Here is a 22973-nt window from a genome sequence, read left to right on the forward strand (position 1 = left end):
AAGTATCTTCAGCAGCTCTGGCATCCCCCCCGCCGGATCCGCAATGTACAACAGTAAATCATCTACGTACAGCGACAATCGGTGCTCCTCCCCATCCCGTACAATCCCCCTCCAGTCCTTCGAATCCCTCAGCGCCATGACCAAGTGCTCAATCGCTAACGCGAAGAGCAAGGGAGACAAGGTTGTCTCCCGGGACAACCGAAAGTCCTCCAACCTCCTCCCATTCGTCACCACACTCGCTACCGGGGCACTATACAGCAGCCTCACCCAGCTAATGAATCCCTCACCAAACCCAAATCTCCTCAACACGTCCCACAGGTAGCTCCACTCCATTCTATCGAAAGCTTTCTCCGCATCCATCGATGCTACTATTTCCGCCTCCCCCATCCGCCGACGCCATCATCATAACATTGAGCAGCCGCCGCACATTAACATTCAGCTGCCTCCCCTTCACAAACCCCGTTTGGTCCTCGTGTATAACCATCGGGACCACATCTTCCACCCTCCTGGACAGTATCTTGGCCAACAACTTTGCATCCACGTTGAGGGGCGAGATCGGCCTATAATAACCCACATTGGAGGGAGTCCTTATCCCGCTTCAGGATTAGTGAGATTATTGCTCTAGACATCGTCGGTGGCAAAGCCTCCCTCGCCCTCGCCTCATTCAGGGTCCTCACAAGCAGCGGGCCCAGCAGATCTGAGAATTTCTTGTAAGACTCCACCGGGAACCCATCAGGCCTCGGTGCTTTTCCAGTCTGCATGCTCCCCAGCGCCTCTATCAGCTCCTCCAACTCGATTGGGGCCCCCAGACCCTCCACCCGCTCATCCTCCACTCTTGGGAACTCCAGCTTATCCAGAAAGCGGTCCATCCCGCCCACCTCCCTAGAGGGCACCGACCGGTACAGCCCCTCATAAAAGGATCTGAACACCCCATTAATGTCCCTACCACTCTGCACCAGGTTCCCTCCTGCATCTGTGGCTCCCCCTATCTCTCTCGCTGCCTCCCGATTCCGGAGCTGGTGGGCCAGCATCCGGCTTGCCTTCTCCCCGTACTCATATACCGTCCACTGCGCCTCCGCCTTCCGGGTGGTCAGTATATCGAACTCCGCTTGGAGACTGCGACGCTTCCTCAAAAGCCCCTCTTCCGGGACATCCGCATACCTCCTGTCCACCCTTACCATTTCTTCCACTAATCTCTCCCTCTCAACCCTCTCCACCCTCTCCCTGTGCGCCCGAATAGATATCAGCTCCCCTCTAACCACCGCCTTCAGCGTTTCCCAGACCACCCCAACTTGCACCTCCCCGTTGTCATTGGCTTCCAAATACCCCTCTGTGCTCCTACGGACCCGCCCACATACTTCCTCCTCTGCCAGCAGCCCCACATCTAACCTCCACAGCGGGCGCTGATCCTTCCCCTCCCCCAGCTCCAGGTCCACCGAGTGCGGGGCATGGTCAGATATAGCTATCGCCGAATACTCCGCCCCCACCACTCTCGAGATTAGCGCCCTGCTGAGGCCAAAAAAGTCAATCCGGGAATAGGCCTTGTGGACATGGGAGAAAAAGGAAAACTCCCTACCCCCCGGCCTCAAAAACCTCCAAGGGTCTACCCCTCCCATCTGATCCATGAGCCCCCTTGGCACTGAGGCCGTCGCCGGCCTCTTACCTGTCCTTGACTTCGAACGATCCAGGGCTGGGTCCAACACAATGTTAAAATCCCCTCCCAAGATCAAGCCCCCCCATCTCCAGGTCCGGGATCCTGCTCAACATTCGCCGCATGAAGCCCGCATCGTCCCAGTTGGGGGAGTACACATTAACCAGAACCACTCGTTCCCCTTGAAGCCTACCACTCACCATTATGTATCTATCTGCGCTGTCCGCCACCGCACTCGACACCACAAATGACAAGCTCTTGCCAACTAAAATCGCCAATCCTCGATTCTTCGCATCTAGCCCCGAGTGTAGATACATTCTCAACTAGCAAGGGAGTCGAAGGTTACTGGGGGTAGGCAGGAAAGTGGAAATTGAGGCCACAATCAGATCAGCCATGATCTTATTGAGTGACAGAGCAGACTTGAGGGGCCAAATGGCCTACTCTTCCTAATTTGTATGTTGATATATAAGACATTGCTGTAGCATTTCCTCAGTGCTCCAGGCCCAAACATCTTGAGCTGCTTCATCAGTGACCTTTCCTCCATCATGAAGGTCAAAGGTGGGGCATGTTCACTGATCATTGCAGTGCTCAGTTCTATTCCTAACAACCTCAGACAATGAAACAGTCAATGCCTGCATGCAGCAAGATCTGGATAATATCCACGCGTGGGTTGGTAAGTGGCGAGTAACGCTTGTGTCATGCAAGTACCGGGCAATGACCATCTCCAACAAGAAATAGCTTTCCACTGCCGCCTTCACATTTAATAACAATACTATTGCCAAATTCACCACCATGCACATTCTGGGGTTACCATTGACCAAAAGGACCAGCCACATAAATACAGTGGATAAAAGTGCAGGTTAAGAGGTTGGAAATTCTAAGGCGAGTAAAGCACCTCCTTAAATTTCCCAAATTTCCCCATCCACATGGCTTGTGAATTGTGGCTCTAGTGAATTGTATGATGGAATACTCTCCACTTGTCTGGATGAGCATAGATTCAATAACACTCTAGAAGCTCAACATCATCCAGGCCAAAGCGCTCAGTGCACCATGTTAAAGATTCACCCCCTCCACCACCTGGTCAGTGGAGACAGCAGTATGCACCAACTACAAGGTGCACTGCAGCAATTCATCTAGGCTTCATAGATAGCACCTTCCAAACCTTCAACCTCTACCACTTGGAAAGATAAGAGCAACATACTAATGGGAATACCACCACCTGCAGGGATGGTTGAGTCAGTAACCACTGTAATTCTGCAGTGTGTTATTGCTGCTATTTGTTTTTCCATTTACCACTTAATGAACAATTTATAGCCTAAGTAAGTGTTTATTCTACTGCCTTTCAAAGTCATGTGATATAATCAGTCAATTAAAAACTCAAGGAAGCTGATGTCATAGAAGCATACATGCTTCTAAAGCGAGTAAAGCACCTCCTTGTCATACATGCTTCTATGGGGCAGCAGGGTAGCATGGTGGTTAGCATAAATGCTTCACAGCTCCAGGGTCCCAGGTTCGATTCCCGGCTGGGTCACTGTCTGTGTGGAGTCTGCACGTCCTCCCCCTGTGTGCGTGGGTTTCCTCCGGGTGCTCCGGTTTCCTCCCACAGTCCAAAGATGTGCGGGTTAGGTGGATTGGCCATGCTAAATTGCCAGTAGTGTCCTAAAAAAAGTAAGGTTAATGGGGGGGGTTGTTGGGTTACGGGTATAGGGTGGATACGTGGGTTTGAGTAGGGTGATCATGGCTCGGCACAACATTGAGGGCCGAAGGGCCTGTTCTGTGCTGTACTGTTCTATGTTCTATGCAAGAGTTTTAGGTTTGATTTCTGGACTTGCTGCAATTACAGATTGAAGCACACCCAGTTCACACGCTGATTCATGGGATTAATTTGAGATGCAAAATCCAAGCAAAAGTACATGGGGTTAAAAACCCAAAGCAAAACAGCTTAACATAGCATCGCTGCTACAAATCCAACAAAATAAATATTGACATTGAGAACTTTAAAAAAAAAGCTCTGATTAAACTTTGACTCATGTACAGAGTTGTGCTGGAACAGGACTGTGCATTTTTGTTTGTGCAAAAGTTGCAGAGTAACTGGTTCAGTTTGTGAAGTGGAACAAGAAGAGGTAACATATAAAATAAGTGTTCTGATTTCTCCAAATGGTAACCATAAGGTGTCACGGCTGAACACAAAGGGAAAAATGAAAGAGCCATATTTTTTGCTGAAGGTTTGAAAATTCAAAACATTTGACAGCTCCCTTTAGAAAGTGTGATTGAAATGAGTTGATGAATGTTGTGCCTGACAGCTCTCACTGAACTCCTGAGGAATAGTGCAAGTGAGTCGCCCCTTTGAACATCAGGATGTCCCATGGAGTGGGTTTATTAAAGTGTTATTTCTCAGAGCTTCAAAGGATTGAAGAAGTAATCATAGGATTAGGTATCAGAAAGAAACAAAAGGGTCTATTCTACTCAAGAGGGCAGGGCGCCTAATGGTTGCCGGTCCTTGTAAAAGGTCAATTTCAGCTTCAGTTTCCAAAATGACGGATTGGTCATGCTCAAATCTTGTGCTGAAAATCCACCTGAGGAAAGGTTGAGCTGCAACAGACGTGGCAGAAATTACTATGCCAATATTCTTTTAAGGGATGTGGGTATCATTGGCTATGCCAGCATTTATTGACCATCCCTAATTGCCCTCAAAGGGATGGTAAGCTGACTTTTTGAACTGCTGCAGTCAGTCCATGTGGTGGTGTAGAAACATGTGCTGTTAGGGACAAAAGTTTCAGGATTTTGACCCAGCGACCGTGAAGGAATGGTGATATATTTCCAAATCAGGATGATTGATTTACAGTGTTCCAATGCATCTGCTGTCCTTGTCCTTCTAGTTGGCAGAGGTCATATGTTTGGATGGTGCCTTAGTGAGTTGCTGCAGTGCATCTTGTAGATGGTACACATCACAGTTACTCCTGAGTAAATGGTGGAGAAGATTAGTGTTTAAGGTGTGTATGGGCTGCCATTGAAGCGGCTGCTTTGTTCTTAATTGGAGCTGCTCTCATCGAACCAAGTGCAGGGTATTCCATCACACTCCTGACTCACCTTGTGCCTTTTAGATGTTGGGCCGACATTGGGGAGTGAGGAGGTGCGTTACTCAACACACATTCCCAGTCTCTGACCTGCTCTTGCAACCAAGTACTTATTTGGCTCATCCAGTTCAGTTTCTGATCAATCCCCGCAGGATATTGATGGTATGGGATTCAGTGATGGTAATGCCATTGAATGTCAAGGCGTGACTGTTAGATTCTCTTTTATTGAAGATGGTAATTGCCTGGCATTTGTGCAAATGTCAATTGCCAGTTATCAGCCCAAGCCTGAATATTGTCTAGGTTTGCTGCATATGGAAATGGTCTGCTTTAGTGTCTTGAGGAGCAGTGAATGGTGCTCAATATTGTGCAATCATTAGTGAACATCCTCACTTTTGACCTAATGATGGAGGCAAGATCATTGATGAAGCTGCTGTAGCTGGTTAGGCCTAGGACAGAGATGGTTGATTTCTCGCAACCATAACCATCCTCATTTGTTCTAGATAGGGCTCCGACCAGTGGAGATTTCTCCTCCTCTTCCCCGACTTCAATTTTGCTCGGGCTCCTTGATACCACACTTGGTCACATGCTGCCTTGATATTAAGTGCAGTCACTTACCCTGTCTCCGGAGTTCACTTCCTTTCATCTACATTTGCACTAAGGCTGTAATGGGGTCAGGGGCTGTAATGGGGTCATGGGCTGTAATGGGGTCAGGGGCTGAGTGACCCTGGCAGAACCCAAACTGATCATCAATAAGCAGGTTATTGCTGTGTAGGTGCCACGTGAAAGCACTGCCAAGTACACATTCCATTACTTTGCTGATTATTGAGACTGTTGGGGCGGTGATTGGCCAGGTTGGATATGTCTGCCTTGGATATGTCTGCCTTTTTGTGCACAGGACAAACCTGGGCAATTTTCCACATTTCTGCTTGGATAGTATTCCAGCTGAATTGCAACAGCTTGACTGCTCTTTAGTACTATTGCCAGAATGTTGTCAAGGTCCATAGCCATTGCAATATCCAGGGCCTTCTGCCATTTCTTGATATCATGTGGAGCGAATCAAATTGGCTGATTACTGGCATCAGTAATGCTGGGGGCCTAAGGAGGAGGCAGAGATAGATCATCTACTCTGCTGTTCTGGTTGCAAACTTTTCAGTCTTATAACATCGATAAATGCTTACTGTGTTTGCATGACGATCCTCTCTGTATTTAAACTAAACAGATTAACAGCTTGATTAAAATAGTGGTGGAAAAAGAAATGGTCATGTGAAAAGTCAAAGAAATGGTCATGTGGAAAGTCAAATGTTCATCTGCTATAGTCAACAGTAACTTTTTAAAAATTATTTTTATTAAAGCTTTTTCCAACCAGGATTTTTACATAAAAAGAAAAACAATAAACACATATTTAACAAAACGAGGTGGGTGTTATCATTATACAAAACGAAAATACACGTTATATCAACAAGTCCCCATCCCCAGTTGCTGCTACTGCTAACACTTTATTGCTCCCCTAGAAAGTCAAGGAAACGTTGCCACCGCCGGGAGAACCCCATCAAGGACCCTCTCAAGGCAAACTTTATTCACTCCAGGCTGAGGAACCCAGCCATATCACTAACCCAGGTCTCCACACTCGGGGGTTTCGAGTCTCTCCACATTAACAAGATCCGTATCCGGGCTACCAGGGAGGCAAAGGCCAAAACCTCGGCCTCTTTCGCTTCCTGCACTCCCGGATCCTCCGACACCCCAAATATCGCTATTGTTGGACTCGACTTGGCGTGTCCAAAATCCTGGACATAGCCCTCGCAAAGCCCTGCCAGAATTCTTAAAGCGCCGGGCATGCCCAGAACATATGGACATGGTTCGTTGGACTCCCTGCACATCTCCCGCACCTGTCCTCTACCGCAAAAAACTTGCCCATTCTTGCCGTCGTCATGTAAGCCCGTTGCACCACCTTAAATTGAATCAAACTGAACCTGACGCACGATGCGGACGAATTCACCCTGCCCAAGGCATCAGCCCATAGGCCCTCGCCCAGCTCCTCCTCCCACTTTCCCTTTAGTTCCTCCGCCTCCTGTAGCTCCTGATATATGTCCGACACCTTGCCCTCTCCTACCCAGATGCCAGGCACCACCCTGTCCTGTATCCTTCGCGGGGGTAACAGCGGAAATGTCCCCACCTGTTTCTTGAGAAAGTCCCAAACCTGGAGATACCTGAAAGCATTTCCCAGGGAGAGGCCGAACTTCTCCTCCAGCGCCTGCACACTGGGGTAGGTCCTATCTATAAACAGGTCCCCTATCCTTCTAATACCTGCCCTGTACCAGCCTGCGAATCCCGTGATAATCCTGTTTACCCGCTTGAAAAAGGATTTGGGGATGAAAATGGGGAGGCACTGAAAAATGAACACTAATCTGGGAAGAACCGTCATCTTCACAGTCTGCACTTTTCCTGCCAGGGAAAGCGGGAGCATGTCCCACTTTTTGAAGTCTCCCTCCATCTGCTCTACCAGCCGAGACAAGTTGAGCCTGTAGGGCATCCCAGTTCCTAGCCACCTGTATACCTAAATAACGAAACTCCTCTCCACCATCTTGAGCGGGAGAGCCCCCAGTCTCTCCCCCGGCGTGGATTACAAACCGCTCACTTTTCCCAACGTTCAGCTTGTACTCCGAGAAGCTCCCAAAGTCCCCCAGTATCCGCATGACCTCCCCCATCCCCTCTAGCGGGTCCGAAATATAAAACAGCAGGTGTTCGGGTATAGGGAAACCCGGTGTTCCTCCTCTTCCCCGCTCCCCCCCGGACCAGCCCCCTCCAGTTCCTAAATGTCCTAAGCGCTATGGCCAACGGCTCAATTGCCAGGGCAGATAGCAACGGGGACAGGGGGCACCCCTGCCTCATCCCTCGGTGCAACCTGAAATATTCCGACCTCAGCCAGTTCGTGGATACGCTCGCTACGGGGGGCTGATACAGTAGCTTGACCCACCCTATGAATCCCTCCCCGAATCCAAACCTACCTAACACCTCCCACAGGTACTTCCACTCCACCCTGTCAAAGGCCTTCTCCGCATCCATTGTAGCCACTACGTCTCTTCTACTTCAAAATGAGCGAGATCAATGCCTGCGACATCGTCGGGGGAAGGGTTCCTCTCTCCTTTGCCTCGTTAAAGGTTCTGAGCAGGAGTGGGCTCAGTAGCTCTGAGAACTTCTTATAAAATTCTACAGAGAAGCCATCCGGATCCGGGGCCTTGCCCGATTGCATACTTACTAGGCCCTTAACTACCACCTCCAACTCAATCAGGGCCCCCAGTCCCTCCACCCGCTCCTCATCCACCCTTGGGAACCTCAGCTGATCCATAAATTGCTTCATCCCTTCCCCTCCCCTCGGGGGTTCCGACTCAGATAGCTTCCTGTAGAACTCCTTGAAGACTTCATTGATCCTCTGGGCTCAACACCGTGTTACCTTCCTTATCCCGCACTCCCCCGATCTCCCTGGCCGCCTCCCTCCTGCGCAGTTGGTGCGCCAGCATCCGACCTGCCTTCTCCCCATACTCATAGACTGCCCCTTTCACTTTCCTCAACTGTGCCTCCGCCTTCCCCGTGGTCAGCAAATCGAACTCTGCCTGTAATTTCCGGCGCTCCTTTAGTAGCCCCCCCCCCCTCGGGGGGCCTCTGCATACCTCCTGTCCACCCTAAGTATTTCTCCCACCAGCCTCTCCCTCTCTGCCCTCTCCCTCTTCTCTCTGTGGGACCTAATCGAGATTAACTCCCCCCTGATGACTGCCTTCATAGCCTCCCAAACCGCTGCCACTGTTACCTCCCCCGTGACATTCGTTATCACATAGTCCTGAATGCTCCTCCTTATCCACCCACACACCTCTTCATCCGCCAGAAGCCCCACATCCGGTCTCCAAAGAGGGCGCTGCCCCCCGCTCCGCCCCCAGTCGCAGGTCCACCCAATGTGGGGCATGGTCCGAGACTGCAATGGCCAAATACTCAGCCCCCTCCACCTTCTGGATTAATGCCCTGCTCAGCACAAATAAGTCAATCTGCGAGTAGACTTTATGGACGTGGGAGAAAAAGGAGAACTCCTTCGCCCTAAGCCGCCCAAATCTCCACTGGTCCACTCCCCCCATCTGGTCCATGAACTCCCACAGGGCCCTGGCTGCCGCCGGCCTCTTTCTCGACCTGGACTTAGATCAGTCTAACACCGGGTCCAAGACAGTATTAAAGTTCTCCCCCCCCCCCCCCCCATAATCAAGTTACTTGACTCCAGGTCCGGGATCTTACCCAGCATGCGCCTAATGAACTCCGCATCATCCCAGTTCAGGGCATACACGTTCACCAACACTACCCGGGCCCCCTATAACCTGCCACTCACCATTATGTACCGACCCCCCCCCGTCCGCCACGATGCCCCTGCTTCAAACACCACCCGTTTACTCACCAAAATTGCCACCCCTCTGGTCCTTGAGTCTAACCCCGAGTGAAACACCTGGCTCACCCATCCTCTCCTTAACCTTGTCTGGTCAGCGAGTTTTAAGTGCATCTCCTGCAACATGGCCACGTCCACCTTCAATCCCTTTTTAGATGCGAGAACACGCGGGACCTCTTGACCGGCTCGTTCAGCCCCTCACATTCCAGGTGATGAGCCTGGATGGGGGATTGAACCCCCCCCCCCCCCCCCCCCCCCCCCCGCTGACTAGTCATCTCCCTTTTTCGGCCAGCCACGTGCCCCCCCCCCCCCCACCCGCTCACTCCAGCCCAACTCTCCATCCATCCCCAACAACTGGCTCCCCTTCAGTCAGCAAAGCAGCACACACCCCAGCAAACCCCTCCCCCACACCCAGCATCCGCTCAGCACTGATTTCCTCCCCATTGCGTTTCCGTAAGTCAGCTGACCCCGGCTGCTCCCGCCTCTATCTCCAAACTTACTACAGTAGTCCCCCTTTATAACGCGGGTGTTGGGGTCCAAGACCCCCACCCGCGTTGTAACCGAGCCGCGGATATCCATGATGGGGGTTTTAAATTTATTTAAAAATCTATGCTAGCGCTTCCCATTGTGAGTCTAGGGGGGGGGGGGGGGGGGGGGGAAGAGGTCAGACCCCCGTAGACTCACAATGGGAAGCGCTAACATAGATTTTTAAATAAATTTAAAACCCCCATCGTGGATCCAATTAAAATTTCAGCGGCCGGCTCACTTTGATCCGGAGAGGGAAGCTGCTCTCAGTGAAATAATCAGCCGGCCGCTGAAATTGACACTGCCCGCTGCTCTCTCCCTCCAATCCAACTTTTAAGTTTTAATGTTTCTGATTGGAGGGAGAGAGCAGCCGGCAGTGTCAATTTCTTTTTTTTCCTCCGCTTGCCCCCTTTCCCCCCACATCCTCCAACTAGACCCCTCTCCCCCCACACCCTCCGGCTCGCCCCCGCAGGGGGGTTTCCCCCACACCCGCAGGGGGTCTCCCCCACACCCGCAGGGGGGTCCCCCCACACCCGCAGGGGGGGCCCCCCTCCTCTCCCCCCCAACCCCCGCCCCCCTCCTCTCCCCCCCCCAACACCCGCCCCCCCTCCTCTACCCCCAACACCCGCCGCCCTCCTCTCCCCCCAACACCCGCCTCCCCTCCTCTCCCCCCCCAACACCCGCCCCCCCTCCTCTCCCCCCCAACACCCGCCCCCCCTCCTCTCCCCCCCAACACCCGCCACCCCTCTTCTCCCCCTCAACACCCCCTCTCAACACCCCCCTCTCAACACCCCCCCCTCTTCTCCCCCCCTCTTCTCCCCCCCCTCTTCTCCCCCCCTCTTCTCCCCCCCTCTTCTCTCCCCCCCCTCTTCTCCCCCCCCTCTTCTCCCCCCCCCTCTTCTCTCCCCCCCCCTCTTCTCCCCCCCCCCTCTTCTCCCCCCCCCTCTTCTCCCCCCCCCCTCTTCTCCCCCCCCCCTCTTCTCTCCCCCCTCTCTTCTCCCCCCTCTCTTCTCCCCCCCCTCTTCTCCCCCCCCTCTCTCTTTCTCCCCCCCCCCTCTTCTCCCCCCCCTCTTCCCCCCCCCAACACCCGCCCCCCCCTCTTGTCCCCCCCCCCCAACACCCGCCCCCTCCCTTCTCCCCCCCCCAACACCCGCCCCCCCCTCGGCAGTGTCAATTTCAGCGGCCAGCTGATTGTTTCAGTGAGAGCAGCTTCCCTCTCTGGATCAAAGTGAGCCGGCCGCTGAAATTGACACTGCCCGCTGCTCTCTCCCTCCAATCCAACTTTTAAGTTTTAATGTTTCTGATTGGAGGGGAGAGCAGCGGGCAGTGTCAATTTCAGCGGACGGCTCACTTTGATCCGGAGAGGGAAACTGCTCTCTCACTGAAACAATCAGCTGGCCGCTGAAATTGACACTGCCGGCTGCTCTCTCCCTCCAATCAGAAACATTAAAACTTAAAAGTTGGATTGGAGGGAGAGAGCAGCGGGCAGTGTCAATTTCAGCGGCGGGCTGATTATTTCAGTGAGAGCAGCTTCCTTCTCCGGAGCCGGCCGCTGAAATTGACACAACTGACAGTTGGGGTCCATCAGCCCCCCCCCCCCCCCCGCGGTATATCGCGAACCACGGTATTGCGGAGCGCGGTATAACGGGGGACTACTGTATTGTCTCCTCTTCCAGGCTCCCCCCTCCCCCGAAGGGTAAGAGGGAAAGTGCCATCTGGATCCTTCCCGAGCGCCGGACAACACAGCCCGGGCGTCACCCCACCCCCTGAAACAAAAAACAGTAACAGAGAAGCAAACAAACTTAAATTCTACGAATAGTCTTCCACCAGGCCAACCCCCAATTACACATCCCTGCCAACGCGTTTCACCCACGTGCAGCTGCCCCCTAGTTCAAGTCCAGCTTTTCCTACCTGATGAATGTCCACACCTTCTCCGGCGTATCAAAATAATGGTGCCTGTCCTGGTACGTTACCCAAAGTCTCGCCGGGTGCAGGAGCCCAAACTTCACCCCTTTGCTGTGGAGTACCGCCTTGGCCCGGTTGAAACCCGCACGCCTCCTCGCCAGCTCAGCTCCCAAGTCCTGGTAAATGTGAATCTCGCCGTTCTCCCACTTGCTGCTCCGTTCCTTTGCCCACCGCAGGACCCGTTCCCTGTCTGTGAAGCGGTGGAACCTTATCACCATCGCCCTCGGTGGTTCGTTCGCCCTCGGCTTCCCGGCGAGGACCCTATGCTCCCCATCCAGCTCCAAGGGAAGGCCCCGGCACCCATCAGCGTCCCCAGCATCGTGGTCACATACGTGCTCGCGTCCGCCCCCTCTGCACCTTCAGGGAGGCCAAGGATCCACAGATTGTGACTCCGAGACCTGTATTCAAGGCCATCCAGCATCTCCTGCCATCTCTTGTGTAGGGCCTCGTGCGCCTCCACCCCGACTGCCAGACACAGGATCTCATCCTCGTTCTCAAACACCTTCCTCTCCACCTCCTTGATCGCCTTCTCCTGTGCCTTCTGGACCTTCATAGGGACCAGCATCTCCAATTTTAGCTCCGCAAAACAGCTCCTCAAGTAGTTGTGCAGCTCTCTGGCCCACTGGGCCCATGCTTCCCATTTTGCGCCGGCCCCCATTTTGTGCTCCTGGGCCCGCCCTGTCTTCCTCCCCGCAATTGCACGTTTTACGGCCCCGCTCCTTGTTCCCTCCATACAGCACCAGGGGGAACCTCTCCAGCGTCCGTTCCCACGCCGGTACCCACCCTACAAGTGCCGCCGCCACTCCATTAAACGGCCCAAAATCCCGGTCCCGGCGAGAGCTGCCGAGTGTGCGACCTATCTGGTCATTGCCGCTACCGGAAGTCCTCATCAACAGTAACTTTAAACTTAAATTTTCTGCAAGGCGCTTTTGAAATATGTATTTGTTTTGTTGGATCATGGGTACTGTAGAACCACTGTCGTATCGTGGGCGACTAGTGATGTGATGTTACTGTATATGCCTTTGGCTTCAGACCAACTCCACAGTTGGTCAGAAATGTCAGCTCTCTTGAGTGTACTGACATAGGTTCCAAGATGTCAGCTAACAAACCTATTTTAGGTAATCTCCTTCACAAAACAACTTTAAAATTTATTTCATGGGATGTAGGTGTTACTGGCAAGGCCAGCTTTTGTTGTCCATCCCTAATTGCCCTTGAACTACATGGCTTCGGAGAGCAGTGCAGCACAATCATGGAATCACATCTAAAGTTAGACCATATTTGACCAACCCATGCTTTCAAAACTCCGAACATAACGTTGCACGTTAGATGTGATTTTGTTATTTGGCCGCACTTGCTGAGCAATCTGCAAGTGTGCTGAGAATTGCACTAACGAGCAATTTTATATTATTTGGGTTCACCATCTAGCTCACAAGCTTTATGTACGCAAGAACTTGTCCTCTGCAGGCAAAATGGACATGTCCAGACATTGCATCTTTTTGAATAAACTAAAGCATGGGGGACAAGCTCCCTGGTTCTTTCCCATGGGAATGTCTTGACCAAGCAGAGTCAACTTGCCAATTAATAAGCATCCTTTTCTCATGCATTAAAAATTGGTTGTTCTCTGTAAAGTTTTTAGCATTCTTGCATCTGTCCTGATGACTGCAGTGACACAGGGTAAATTGTACCAGTCCTATCATTAGCCTGGCTAAATTTAGCTAACACAGCACTAACTAAGGATCACAGCTAGAACCACCTTCTTCTTCTACATGCCTCAGCTACTTACTAGGATCTGGATTTCATGTGGAGGCAATGGCCCTGCCACCCAGCTGCAAAGTTTGAGGTGAGGCCATCTCCACTTGACTTGGAATCTGCAACGGTACTGTACATGGCTCAGGCAGGATGTCCAACTTTCAAGACCTGCTGGCCAATTGTAGAACTGGCAGTTCTTCCAGTCTCAGCAGTCACGTGAAGTGGTGGCCTCTGCTGGGATTGCAGCCACACTCCCTATACCAGTGACCCTGGAACAGACCCAGGGTTCAGGTAAGTGGAGTTGGGGATAACCGGAGCCAATTTGGCCGGCCGCGGTGATGAGTGGGTGGGAACAGGATTTCTTCTCGGAGGCTACCTGTGCCACTCTAATGGGGAGGGGTGGGCTCTGTGGGCCACAGGGTGCCCAGTCAGAAGTGCCCCCTCCCTCCCCAGGCTTTCTGGGAGACAACCAAATTTTACTGGGCAGTCCCACTGGTAATGAAGTGCCCATCCACCACTGGCAAAATCCCAACAGCAGTAGGAAGAGCCCCTTAATTGGCCATTGTTCACTACAGGGCACAATTGGCCTAAGTCGGGGGCCGCCCACTGATTCCCACACCGCTGGTCAAATGCTAATGGAGGCAGGTAGGTGACAACATGATGACCCCACCACAGCATCCCACCTGATTTTATGCACCCAGTACCACCTCCTAACCCACTAATAGGGCATGGGGATGAAATTCTGGCCAATGGAAAAATAATGTAAAAGACAAGATCAGCCCGTTATGGAATGTGCAAAATTCATGGTGCATTGTAATTTTTATTCGTTCGCTGTCACTGGCGAGGCCTGCGATTATTGCCCATCCCTGGTTTAATTAATGGGAAACAGTTCTCGTTGTTAATCTCCAGTATCTCCATTGTAATGACTGAGACTGAGCTTGGTGAGCCAGAGTGCACGGACCCCGATTTTACAGCAGAAAGCGCTCTTGCTGTTTTCTAATGCAGCTATGTGTGTTTTCTCTTTTTAGGAATGCAAACATCACAAGAGGGTGGTCTGTGGAAGCAACGGGAAGACATACCGCAACCACTGCGAGCTTCACCGTGACGCATGTCTAACTGGCATGAAGGTTCAGGTGTCTCATGATGGGCATTGTGAAGGTAAACAAGGAAATAAATAATTTTTTGAGTTCGGCATTGCACATGGGACAGCAGCATGTGTTGTAATTCATTGCCCATTCACTGAGTAAAGGAGAAATCTGCAGCCAGTCTTTCCTTAACATAGGTTTAGCCGCCACCCCTACCCCTCCCGTTGATTCCCTTACTGATTAAAAATCTGTGTATTTCAGCCTTGAACATACTTAACAACAGCCCTCTGCAGTAGATTTCTCCAGATTCACTACCTTCAGGAGAAGAAATTCCTCCTCGTTTCTGTTTTAAATTGGTGACCCCTTACTCTGAGATTATGTCCTCTGGTCCGAGACTTTCCCACAAGGAGAAAGAGCCTCTCAGCATCTTCATTCAATGATATATCCTGTCACACCCCAAGATATACAACTTATTCATAAATTGCTTTGTTTCTTTTACAGAAAAGAAGAATGAAAAAATAGCAGCCAGTAGCCCAGGTACAGGATAGCTGAATATGTTCTATTACTGTGGGGCTTTTAATGTCTGTATGACTATCCATGTCTGTGGGTTTAACTTTGATTTCAGCCACATTATGGCATCGTCCTGAGGTTGAGGATATGTGCTATCAAAGACCTACCATGGGGCTATTATGCCAACAATGACAGCTCCATATTCCTATCCACTGCTATTACAGTACAGCAACAACATGCTCTGCAATTTATGTTGTTTGATGGGAAAGTTGGTTCAGTGAGACTGGGAATATTTGGTTGCACTAGTTTATTTGGCTGTTGGTTGTATGTGTGCTCCAGTTGAAACGGCGTCAAGGGAAAAAGGTTAAGTAAGTGCTCATTTAGAAGCAGAGTACATTTGAGAGTCATGTGTCCTGTAACTGCTCAAGAAATAAAATCAAAAATCCATCAGGAACAGCAGATAGCTATTAAGAGAGCCATTAAGCTCAGAATTAGTCTAATGCTAGCAGCAACTGATAATTATGCAAAATCTATCTTCATCTTCACGCCAGTTATACTTAAGCTCTCCAAAGATTTAAAAGTGTCAACAGCATTTACAAACTATCTGGAATGAGATTTAGATTTCCAGTGTCACAAGAATACAAGAAATAGAAGCAGGAATAGGCCACTACTGCCATTCAATATGATTATGGCTGATCTATGCCAGCTCTAACTCCTTGGGTACCAAATATTTATTCACCTCCACTGAAATACTTTGAATGATACAGCTTCCACCATCCTCCAGGGCAGACAATTCCAGAGGTTCACCACCCTCTTGCAAGAAGAAATTTCTACGCATCTGTTTTAAATGACGGTCCTTTATGTTGCAGCTATGTCTCCTTGTTCGAGATTCCACCATCTAGTGGATGGTGAAAACATCTCCCCATCTACCCTGTCAAGCCCCCTCAGGATCTTGTATGTTTGAATAAGGTCACCCCTCGCTCTTCTAAGTGCCAAGCAGTACAGACCCAGACTATTTAGTCTCACTTGATGGGACAACCCTCATTCCAGGAATTGGCCTGGTGAATCCCCTTTGGACTGCCTCCAATGTTCCTGTATCCAGGCAAGGGGACAAAAACTGTACACTGTATTCTAGGTAAGGCCTCACCAACACCCTGTACAATTGCAACAAAACCTCCCTATTTTTAAAACTCAATCTCTTTTGTTATGGGAGAGGCGTTTTCAGAACTCCAAAATGTATCATGGAGTTCAACCAACCTCCCCCTTTAATGTATTGTTGCTTTTGAAGCACACGGTGTGTTCTCCAGGTGTGGTATTACAATTATGGACACGTGGGCTTTTAAACACAAAACAATGTTTATTCCATGAACCCAACTTAACCTTTTAAATAAACATTGGATCACTTAACACCCCTTACTTCAAAGGTAACCCTGAAAATAATACAACACTAAATAATGACAAAGAGTCATCAGACTTGAAACGTTAGCTCCTTTCTCTCCCTACGGATGCTGCCAGACTTGCTGAGATTTTCCAGCATTTTCCCTTTCGTTTCAAATTCCAGCATCTGCAGTAATTTGCTTTTAATCCTTCAGTTGTTCCTTTAAACATCCAAGAGACTTAACACCGTTAAACAGAAAAACATCGGGTTAAAGACATTACTATTATGAGTTTAAATCACCCAAATGATTCAGAAATAGTCTTTCATTGCAGAGATCACCGCAGATCCAGCTTACTGCAAACACAGACACACCCAAGCTCTTCCTCAAAACTGAAACCAAAAACAGAAGTGAGCTCAGCTCAGCGCCCCCCCCCCCCCCCCCCGACATCACTTCAGTAATATGAGCTGCTTAATTTCTTAAAGGTACATTGCTTAATCATCAATTTCTTAAAGGTACTCTCACATGACACTTTGTAATAAAGGCCAAAATGCCATTTGCCTTCTTAACTACTTTTTGGACCTGCCTGCAAGCTTTTTGTGATTCATACACTGGAAAACCTAGATCCCTCTGTATCTCACTCACCTGGAATCTCTCTCCATTTAGATAATTGGTCTTTTGATTCCTCCTACTGAAGCACATGACCTCACACTTCCCCACATAAACTCCATTTGCTAGGTTTTCGGCCAGTCAGTTAACCAATCTACCTATGTCCCATTTCAGAATCCCAATCCCAATATCCTTGTCACAACATGCCCTTCCACCTATTTTTGGTATCATCGGCAAATTTGGAAACCGTACATTCTGTTCTTCCTTCCAGGTCATTGATGTAAATAGTAAACAATTGCGGGCCAAGAACTCCTCCCTGCGGAATTTCATTAGTTACATCTTTCCACTCTTGTCATCTGTTAGAGATAATGTCTTTACTGTGTCAATAAAAGAGCAATTGAATTACATTTGCTATCTAATAGGCCCCATTTAAGTATTAGGAATGCATTGTTGCTTTTGTAAATCTTCCCTTTTTTATATAGACGTTCCAGCTAGTACGATGCCAACTGGTTTGCTCACACTTCCGTTTCTTGGATTCAAATTAACAAATAAATAAGAGAATTTTGGTGGTGAAACAATGGTGTGTTTGTAACCAGTTCTTTATCTGTACACTGCAGTAGACTTCAGAAGTTATGATGGCACCATTACATCTCCTCTAATCCTCTACCTAGCGAGATCCAGTAGTGTATACAAGACTGGCAATGCTGTTTACATACCAGTACTCAAAGTGTAGAGTGCACCTCTGTAATTCAGAATGTTGGACAACATTTTCTTCAGACCTACATCTGGGGTACATTTGTTCAGCTGATTGTTCACCATCAGCTGTCGTCCCGCCACTGCGACCCCCACCCAACATGCACACACAACCAATATGCACATGCAGTCTGGACAAAAGTAACACATTTGAATGCTATGTTAATTGCAGTTCTGCATCAGTGAAATTGAACTTTCAGAGTAGTGCCAATTAGCTTGACCGTTCTGCTCTAAGTACCTTAACAGTTCTTCTCAGCGCGGTATCTCAGATATGGCAGCACAGTGGTTAGCACTGTTGCTTCACCACGCCAGGGACCCGAGTTCGATTCCCAGTTTGGGTCACTGTGCGGTGTGGAGTCTGCACGTTCTTCCCGTGTCTGTGTGGGTTTCCTCTGGGCGCTCCGGTTTCCTCCCACAAGTCCCGAAAGACGTGCTGTTAGGTGAATTGTATATTCTAAATTCTCCCTCTGTGTACGCGAACAGGTGCCGGAGTGTGGCAGCTAGGTGCTTTTCACAGTAACTTCATTGCAGTGTTAATGTAAGCCTACTTCTGATACTTTATTATTATTATTATTATTATTTTTATTATATAGCGAAAGGTGATCTATTCTGACATTCAAATTTACACCGACAGTACACTGTCAATTTCTTGCAGATAGTGTCATGGTTTTGTTAATGCATCCACAATATGTTACCCGGTTCCAGAGCACTCTCATTTTGAGTAGTAACTTTGTTCTAGGTGCCACACTGCACTGCAGCAGTTACATAGCAGAGAAGTACCACACAAAAAAGATGCTGCTGCTTTTGTCCTTGGCGTTGATTCAATATTGGGAGTAGTTACGGATTATAGTAGTGTCACTTAGAATGGGATTTCTAATGCTTGATTGAACCTGCAGTGAACTGCACCAGTTGTCGTGGGTAAGAGCAGCTCAGATTACCAATAATCTTAATTAATGAGAGTTGTGTGACTGTCAGCTGTTTCTATGGAAATGATAGCTAAATCTTTAGGTATTGATGAAATGCCTTCCTAAGATGACCTGTATGGAAAGCTTGTTATTATAATAATAATTACAGCTTATACTTGCAAACTTACCCATGGGCACATGACAACCTTTTGGCCTCAAAGGAGCTTGAAAAAGTTTGTTGTGGATACAAAGTTTATAAAGTTAAAATTATCACTGTCACTCAAGTAGCGATGGACTTCAGCATGTTGCTTTGTTTTGCAAGAAAGATAAAGAAAACATGAGAGTTTCTTTGTTCTGATCTTCAACATTGTTTTTATTGCAAGAATAGATTTAAAGGACTATAGCATGTATTTATAATGGTTATTGCTATTACTACAGTTATTATTTGGTTGCATCTAATTGAACGGATGCTGAATTAAAAAGCTGACTAGTTTGGAACAAGTGATATTTAGTGAAAAATGTCATTTGAGAACAATAGGAGAAGTTCAATTTTTGTTCATGCTTTTAGCCCTACATTGCTTATTATTTTCCAAAGATTATCAATATTGCCCTCACTGCGCCCCTACTCCAGACGTCAGTGATGCAAGAATGAGTAAAGCACTCTGCTGGTAGTAGGTTTATAAGATCAATTTTTTGAATTCAATCATGGGATGTGGGCATTGGTGGCTAAGCCAGCAAACAGGCTGCTTTGCCCTTGATGGTGTTGAGTTTCTTAAGTGTTGTTGGAACTGGTGTTGTCGGAGCTGCATGCATCCAGAAAAGTGGAGAGTATTCCATAACATACCTGACTTGTGCCCTGTAGATGGTGGACAGGCTCTGGGGAGTTAGGAAGTGAGTTACTCATCGCAGGATACCGAGTGACATGTTCTTGTACTGCAATATTTCAATGGCTAGTCTAGTTTCAATTTTTGGTCAACGGTAACCCCCCGGGATGTTGATAGTGGGGGATTCGGTGATGGTAATGCAATTCAATGTTATGGGGCAATGGTTAGATTCTAATGTCATAAGGCAATGGTTAGATTCTCTCTTTCTGGCACTTTTGTGGCACATGCCACATGCTGGCTCGAGCCAGGATATCGCCCAGGTCTTGCTAAATTTGGGCATGGACTACTTCAGTAACTTTTTAAAAAAAATTTAGATTACCCAATTATTTTTTCCAATTAAGGGGCAATTTAGCGTGGCCAATCCATCTACTCTGCACATTTTTGGGTTGTGGGGGCGAAACCCACGCAGACACGGGGAGAATGTGCAAACTCCACACGGACAGTGACCCAGAGCCGGGATCGAACCTGGGACCTCAGCGCCGTGAGGCGGTTGTGCTAACCACTAGGCCACCGTGCTGCCCTTACTTCAGTAACTTGAAGAGTCATGAATGTACTGAGTATTGTGCAATCATCAGCGAACATCCCCACTTCTGACCTTGTGTTGGAAGGAAGGTTATTAATGAAGCAGCTGAAGATAGTTAGGCTTAGGACACAACCCTGAGGAACTCCTGCAATGGTGTCCTGGACCTAAGATGATTGACCTCTCACCAACTAAAACCATCTTCCTTTGTGCTAGGTATGACTCCAACCAGCAGAGGGTTTACCCCCTGATTCCCAGTGACACCAGTTTTGCCAAGGGCTCTTTGATGCCATACTCTCAAATGCTGCCTTGATGTCAAGGGCGGTCACTTTCAACTCTCTTGTTTGGATTTTTTGTCCATGTTGGAACCAAGGCTGTAGTGAAGTCAGGAGCTGAGTGATCCTGTGGGAACCCAAGCTGAGTGTCAGTGAGCAGGTTATTGTTAAGCAAGTGCTGATTAATAGCACTGTTGATGACCTCTTCTATCACTTTACTGATGTTTGAGAATAGGCTGATGGAGTGGTAATTTGCCCTGCTTTTTAGGTACAGGACATACCTGGATAATTATCTACATAGCTGGTTAGATATCGGTGTTGTTGATGTAATGGGACGGCTTGGCTAGGGGTGTTGTGAAAAGTTCGGAAGCATAAATCTTCAGTGCTATTGCTGGAATGTTGACTGGGCCAATAGCTGTCGCAGTATCCCGTACCTTCAGCTGTTTCTTGATAACAAACGGAGTGAATCAAGTTAGCTGAAGACTGGCATGAAGATGTCTGGGATGCGTTTCGGTAAAATTATTGTTTTCCCGTTTGTCTTTTAGTTTTAAGTCTAAATGTAATGTAAAGACCCGTTTAATTTGCTTTATTACTGTTACACATTGGGCTGTAATTCAATCCCTGTATATGAAGAACCTACATCTGAAACTATTATCCTAGTATAGTATTATTCCAATGGGGTCATCATTCTTCTTGCCCGTGACTGAACACAGCTGTTGATTAACACCAAACCTTTTCTCCATTTAGTTGTCTGCTACCAGTCAGATCGTGATGAGCTTCGGCGCCGTGTCATGGAGTGGCTGGAGACTGAAATCATTCCTGATGGGTGGTTCTCCAAGGGCATCAATTATACAAACATTCTCAACAAATACTTCAAGGTAGGCAAGGGTTTGGCCTTAGTAAAGTACGAAAAAGTGGGTAGCAATGTTCCCTCCAAGTGCGGCCACGCAGCCTATCAAGAGTTACCAAGACACCTTCGCAGAAGTCAGCCCCTTCAAGTTACCATGTGTGCACGGCTGCACAAAATACTTTTTAAGGACCCACGCACCTTAAACAAATCAGCTGCACACTACAAAATAACAATGGTTCATGAGTAGTAATCTGTTACAGGGTTACAGCAAGATTGAAGTATCAAACTATTGTGTACGTTACAAAAACAGAATATGCTGGACAATCTCAGCAGCTCTGACAGCACCTGTGGAGTCATCCAGACTCTCTTCGTTGGCTCCGTGTGCTCTCCACCGGTGCTGTAAGATTGTCCACCATTTTCTGTTTTTGCTTCAGATTACATCCAACATCCGCAGTAAATTGCTTGTATTGCATATGTTATAGTTCGTAATTACTTTCGTAATGTCTTTATTTCCATTATCCAGTATCTCGCATCATAGAACATAGAACAGTACAGCACAGAACAGACCCTTCGGCCCTCGATGTTGTGCCGAGCAATGGTCACCCTACTTAAACCCACGTAACCCGTATACCCGTAACCCAACAATCCCCCTATTAACCTTACACTACGGGCAATTTAGTATGGCCAATCCACCTAACCCGCACATCTTTGGACTGTGGGAGGAAACCGGAGCACCCGGAGAAAACCCACGCACACACAGGGAGGATGTGCAGACTCCACACAGACAGTGACCCAGCCAGGAATCGAACCTGGGACCCTGGAGCTGTGAAGCATTGATGCTAACCACCATGCTACCGTGAGGCCATGTGATGCAGCATTTTGAGAACCATAGAAATTAGACTGCGCAAGGAGGTTGATCGAACCATCATGCCTTTGGCAGTGCTGCCTCCTCAACTGCAGTAAACAACTGCGGTGCTTTCCCCTTGCATCTTTTTATGTTCTTTCCCCGTCAAATATTTGTTCGGCTCCATTTAAATTTGTGTCTTAATGGCCACTTACGATATAGCAATTCATTCTCTGACAGCTCTGTGTGAAGCTCGTGTGTCTAAGCAACAGTTATTACAGAGAGTAGAATCTGTGGCCCTAATCTTTATCTGGGCTGTGAAGTGAACAGGGTGAAGGATTTTCCGGTGGGAAGTCTGGAAGTAGACCTTTACCCACCGATCCAGCTGAAATTAAACACCGGGCAGCTTTTCAACCTTTTTCAAGTTTTCCACTAGGCAACCAGGTGGAATAACAACCATGGACTAAAATTTGAAAAGCCTGTTTAAACTGGATAAACACAATCCTCCTTTTAAAAAGCTTTTATGATCAGCCCACCTGCCGAGAGCAAATTGGCCTCCAACCCACTTTTGTTGAAACCAAAGACTGATCCGGTTTGAGATTTTAAACATTTTTACTTTCCACCAACCATCCTTGGAGGTTAAAATTCCCTCCTTTGAATTAGTGTTCGAGGCACAAATTGTACTGGGAGTGTGTATTGATTATTGCAGCCTGAAATCTGGTGTGCCATGCTTGATTTTTCTAGCCATAAATTCCATCCATTAAATCGGATGAAGCACACTAATGTTCAATGTCCCAGTCCCCAGAATGCATTCACTTCATGCCAAGCTCTGCATTTGGAATGCTAATTTGTCAAATCTACCTCTACGCTTTGCTTCTGTGGAGCCAAGACATGTAGGTCAGCCAAGACATGTTTTTACGTTGTGGAGGGTCCTTTTGGAAATACTAAATCCCACATTCCCATTTGTGGTTT

General features: G+C 48.4%; 1 protein-coding gene across 1 annotated transcript in view; it reads left to right on the forward strand.

Annotated features, from left to right (window-relative positions):
* Positions 1–22973, forward strand: part of fstl1b (follistatin-like 1b) — a 140814-nt gene that overhangs the window by 81602 nt on the left and 36239 nt on the right. Inside the window, exons 4-6 of the mRNA XM_038801905.1 lie at positions 14419–14548; positions 14977–15012; positions 21055–21185. Coding sequence (XP_038657833.1) covers positions 14419–14548; positions 14977–15012; positions 21055–21185 — 297 coding nt within the window. The remainder of the gene's footprint in view (positions 1–14418; positions 14549–14976; positions 15013–21054; positions 21186–22973) is intronic.

Source organism: Scyliorhinus canicula, chromosome 7 (assembly GCF_902713615.1).
Source record: "Scyliorhinus canicula chromosome 7, sScyCan1.1, whole genome shotgun sequence".
In the NCBI taxonomy this organism is placed as follows: Eukaryota; Metazoa; Chordata; class Chondrichthyes; order Carcharhiniformes; family Scyliorhinidae; genus Scyliorhinus; species Scyliorhinus canicula.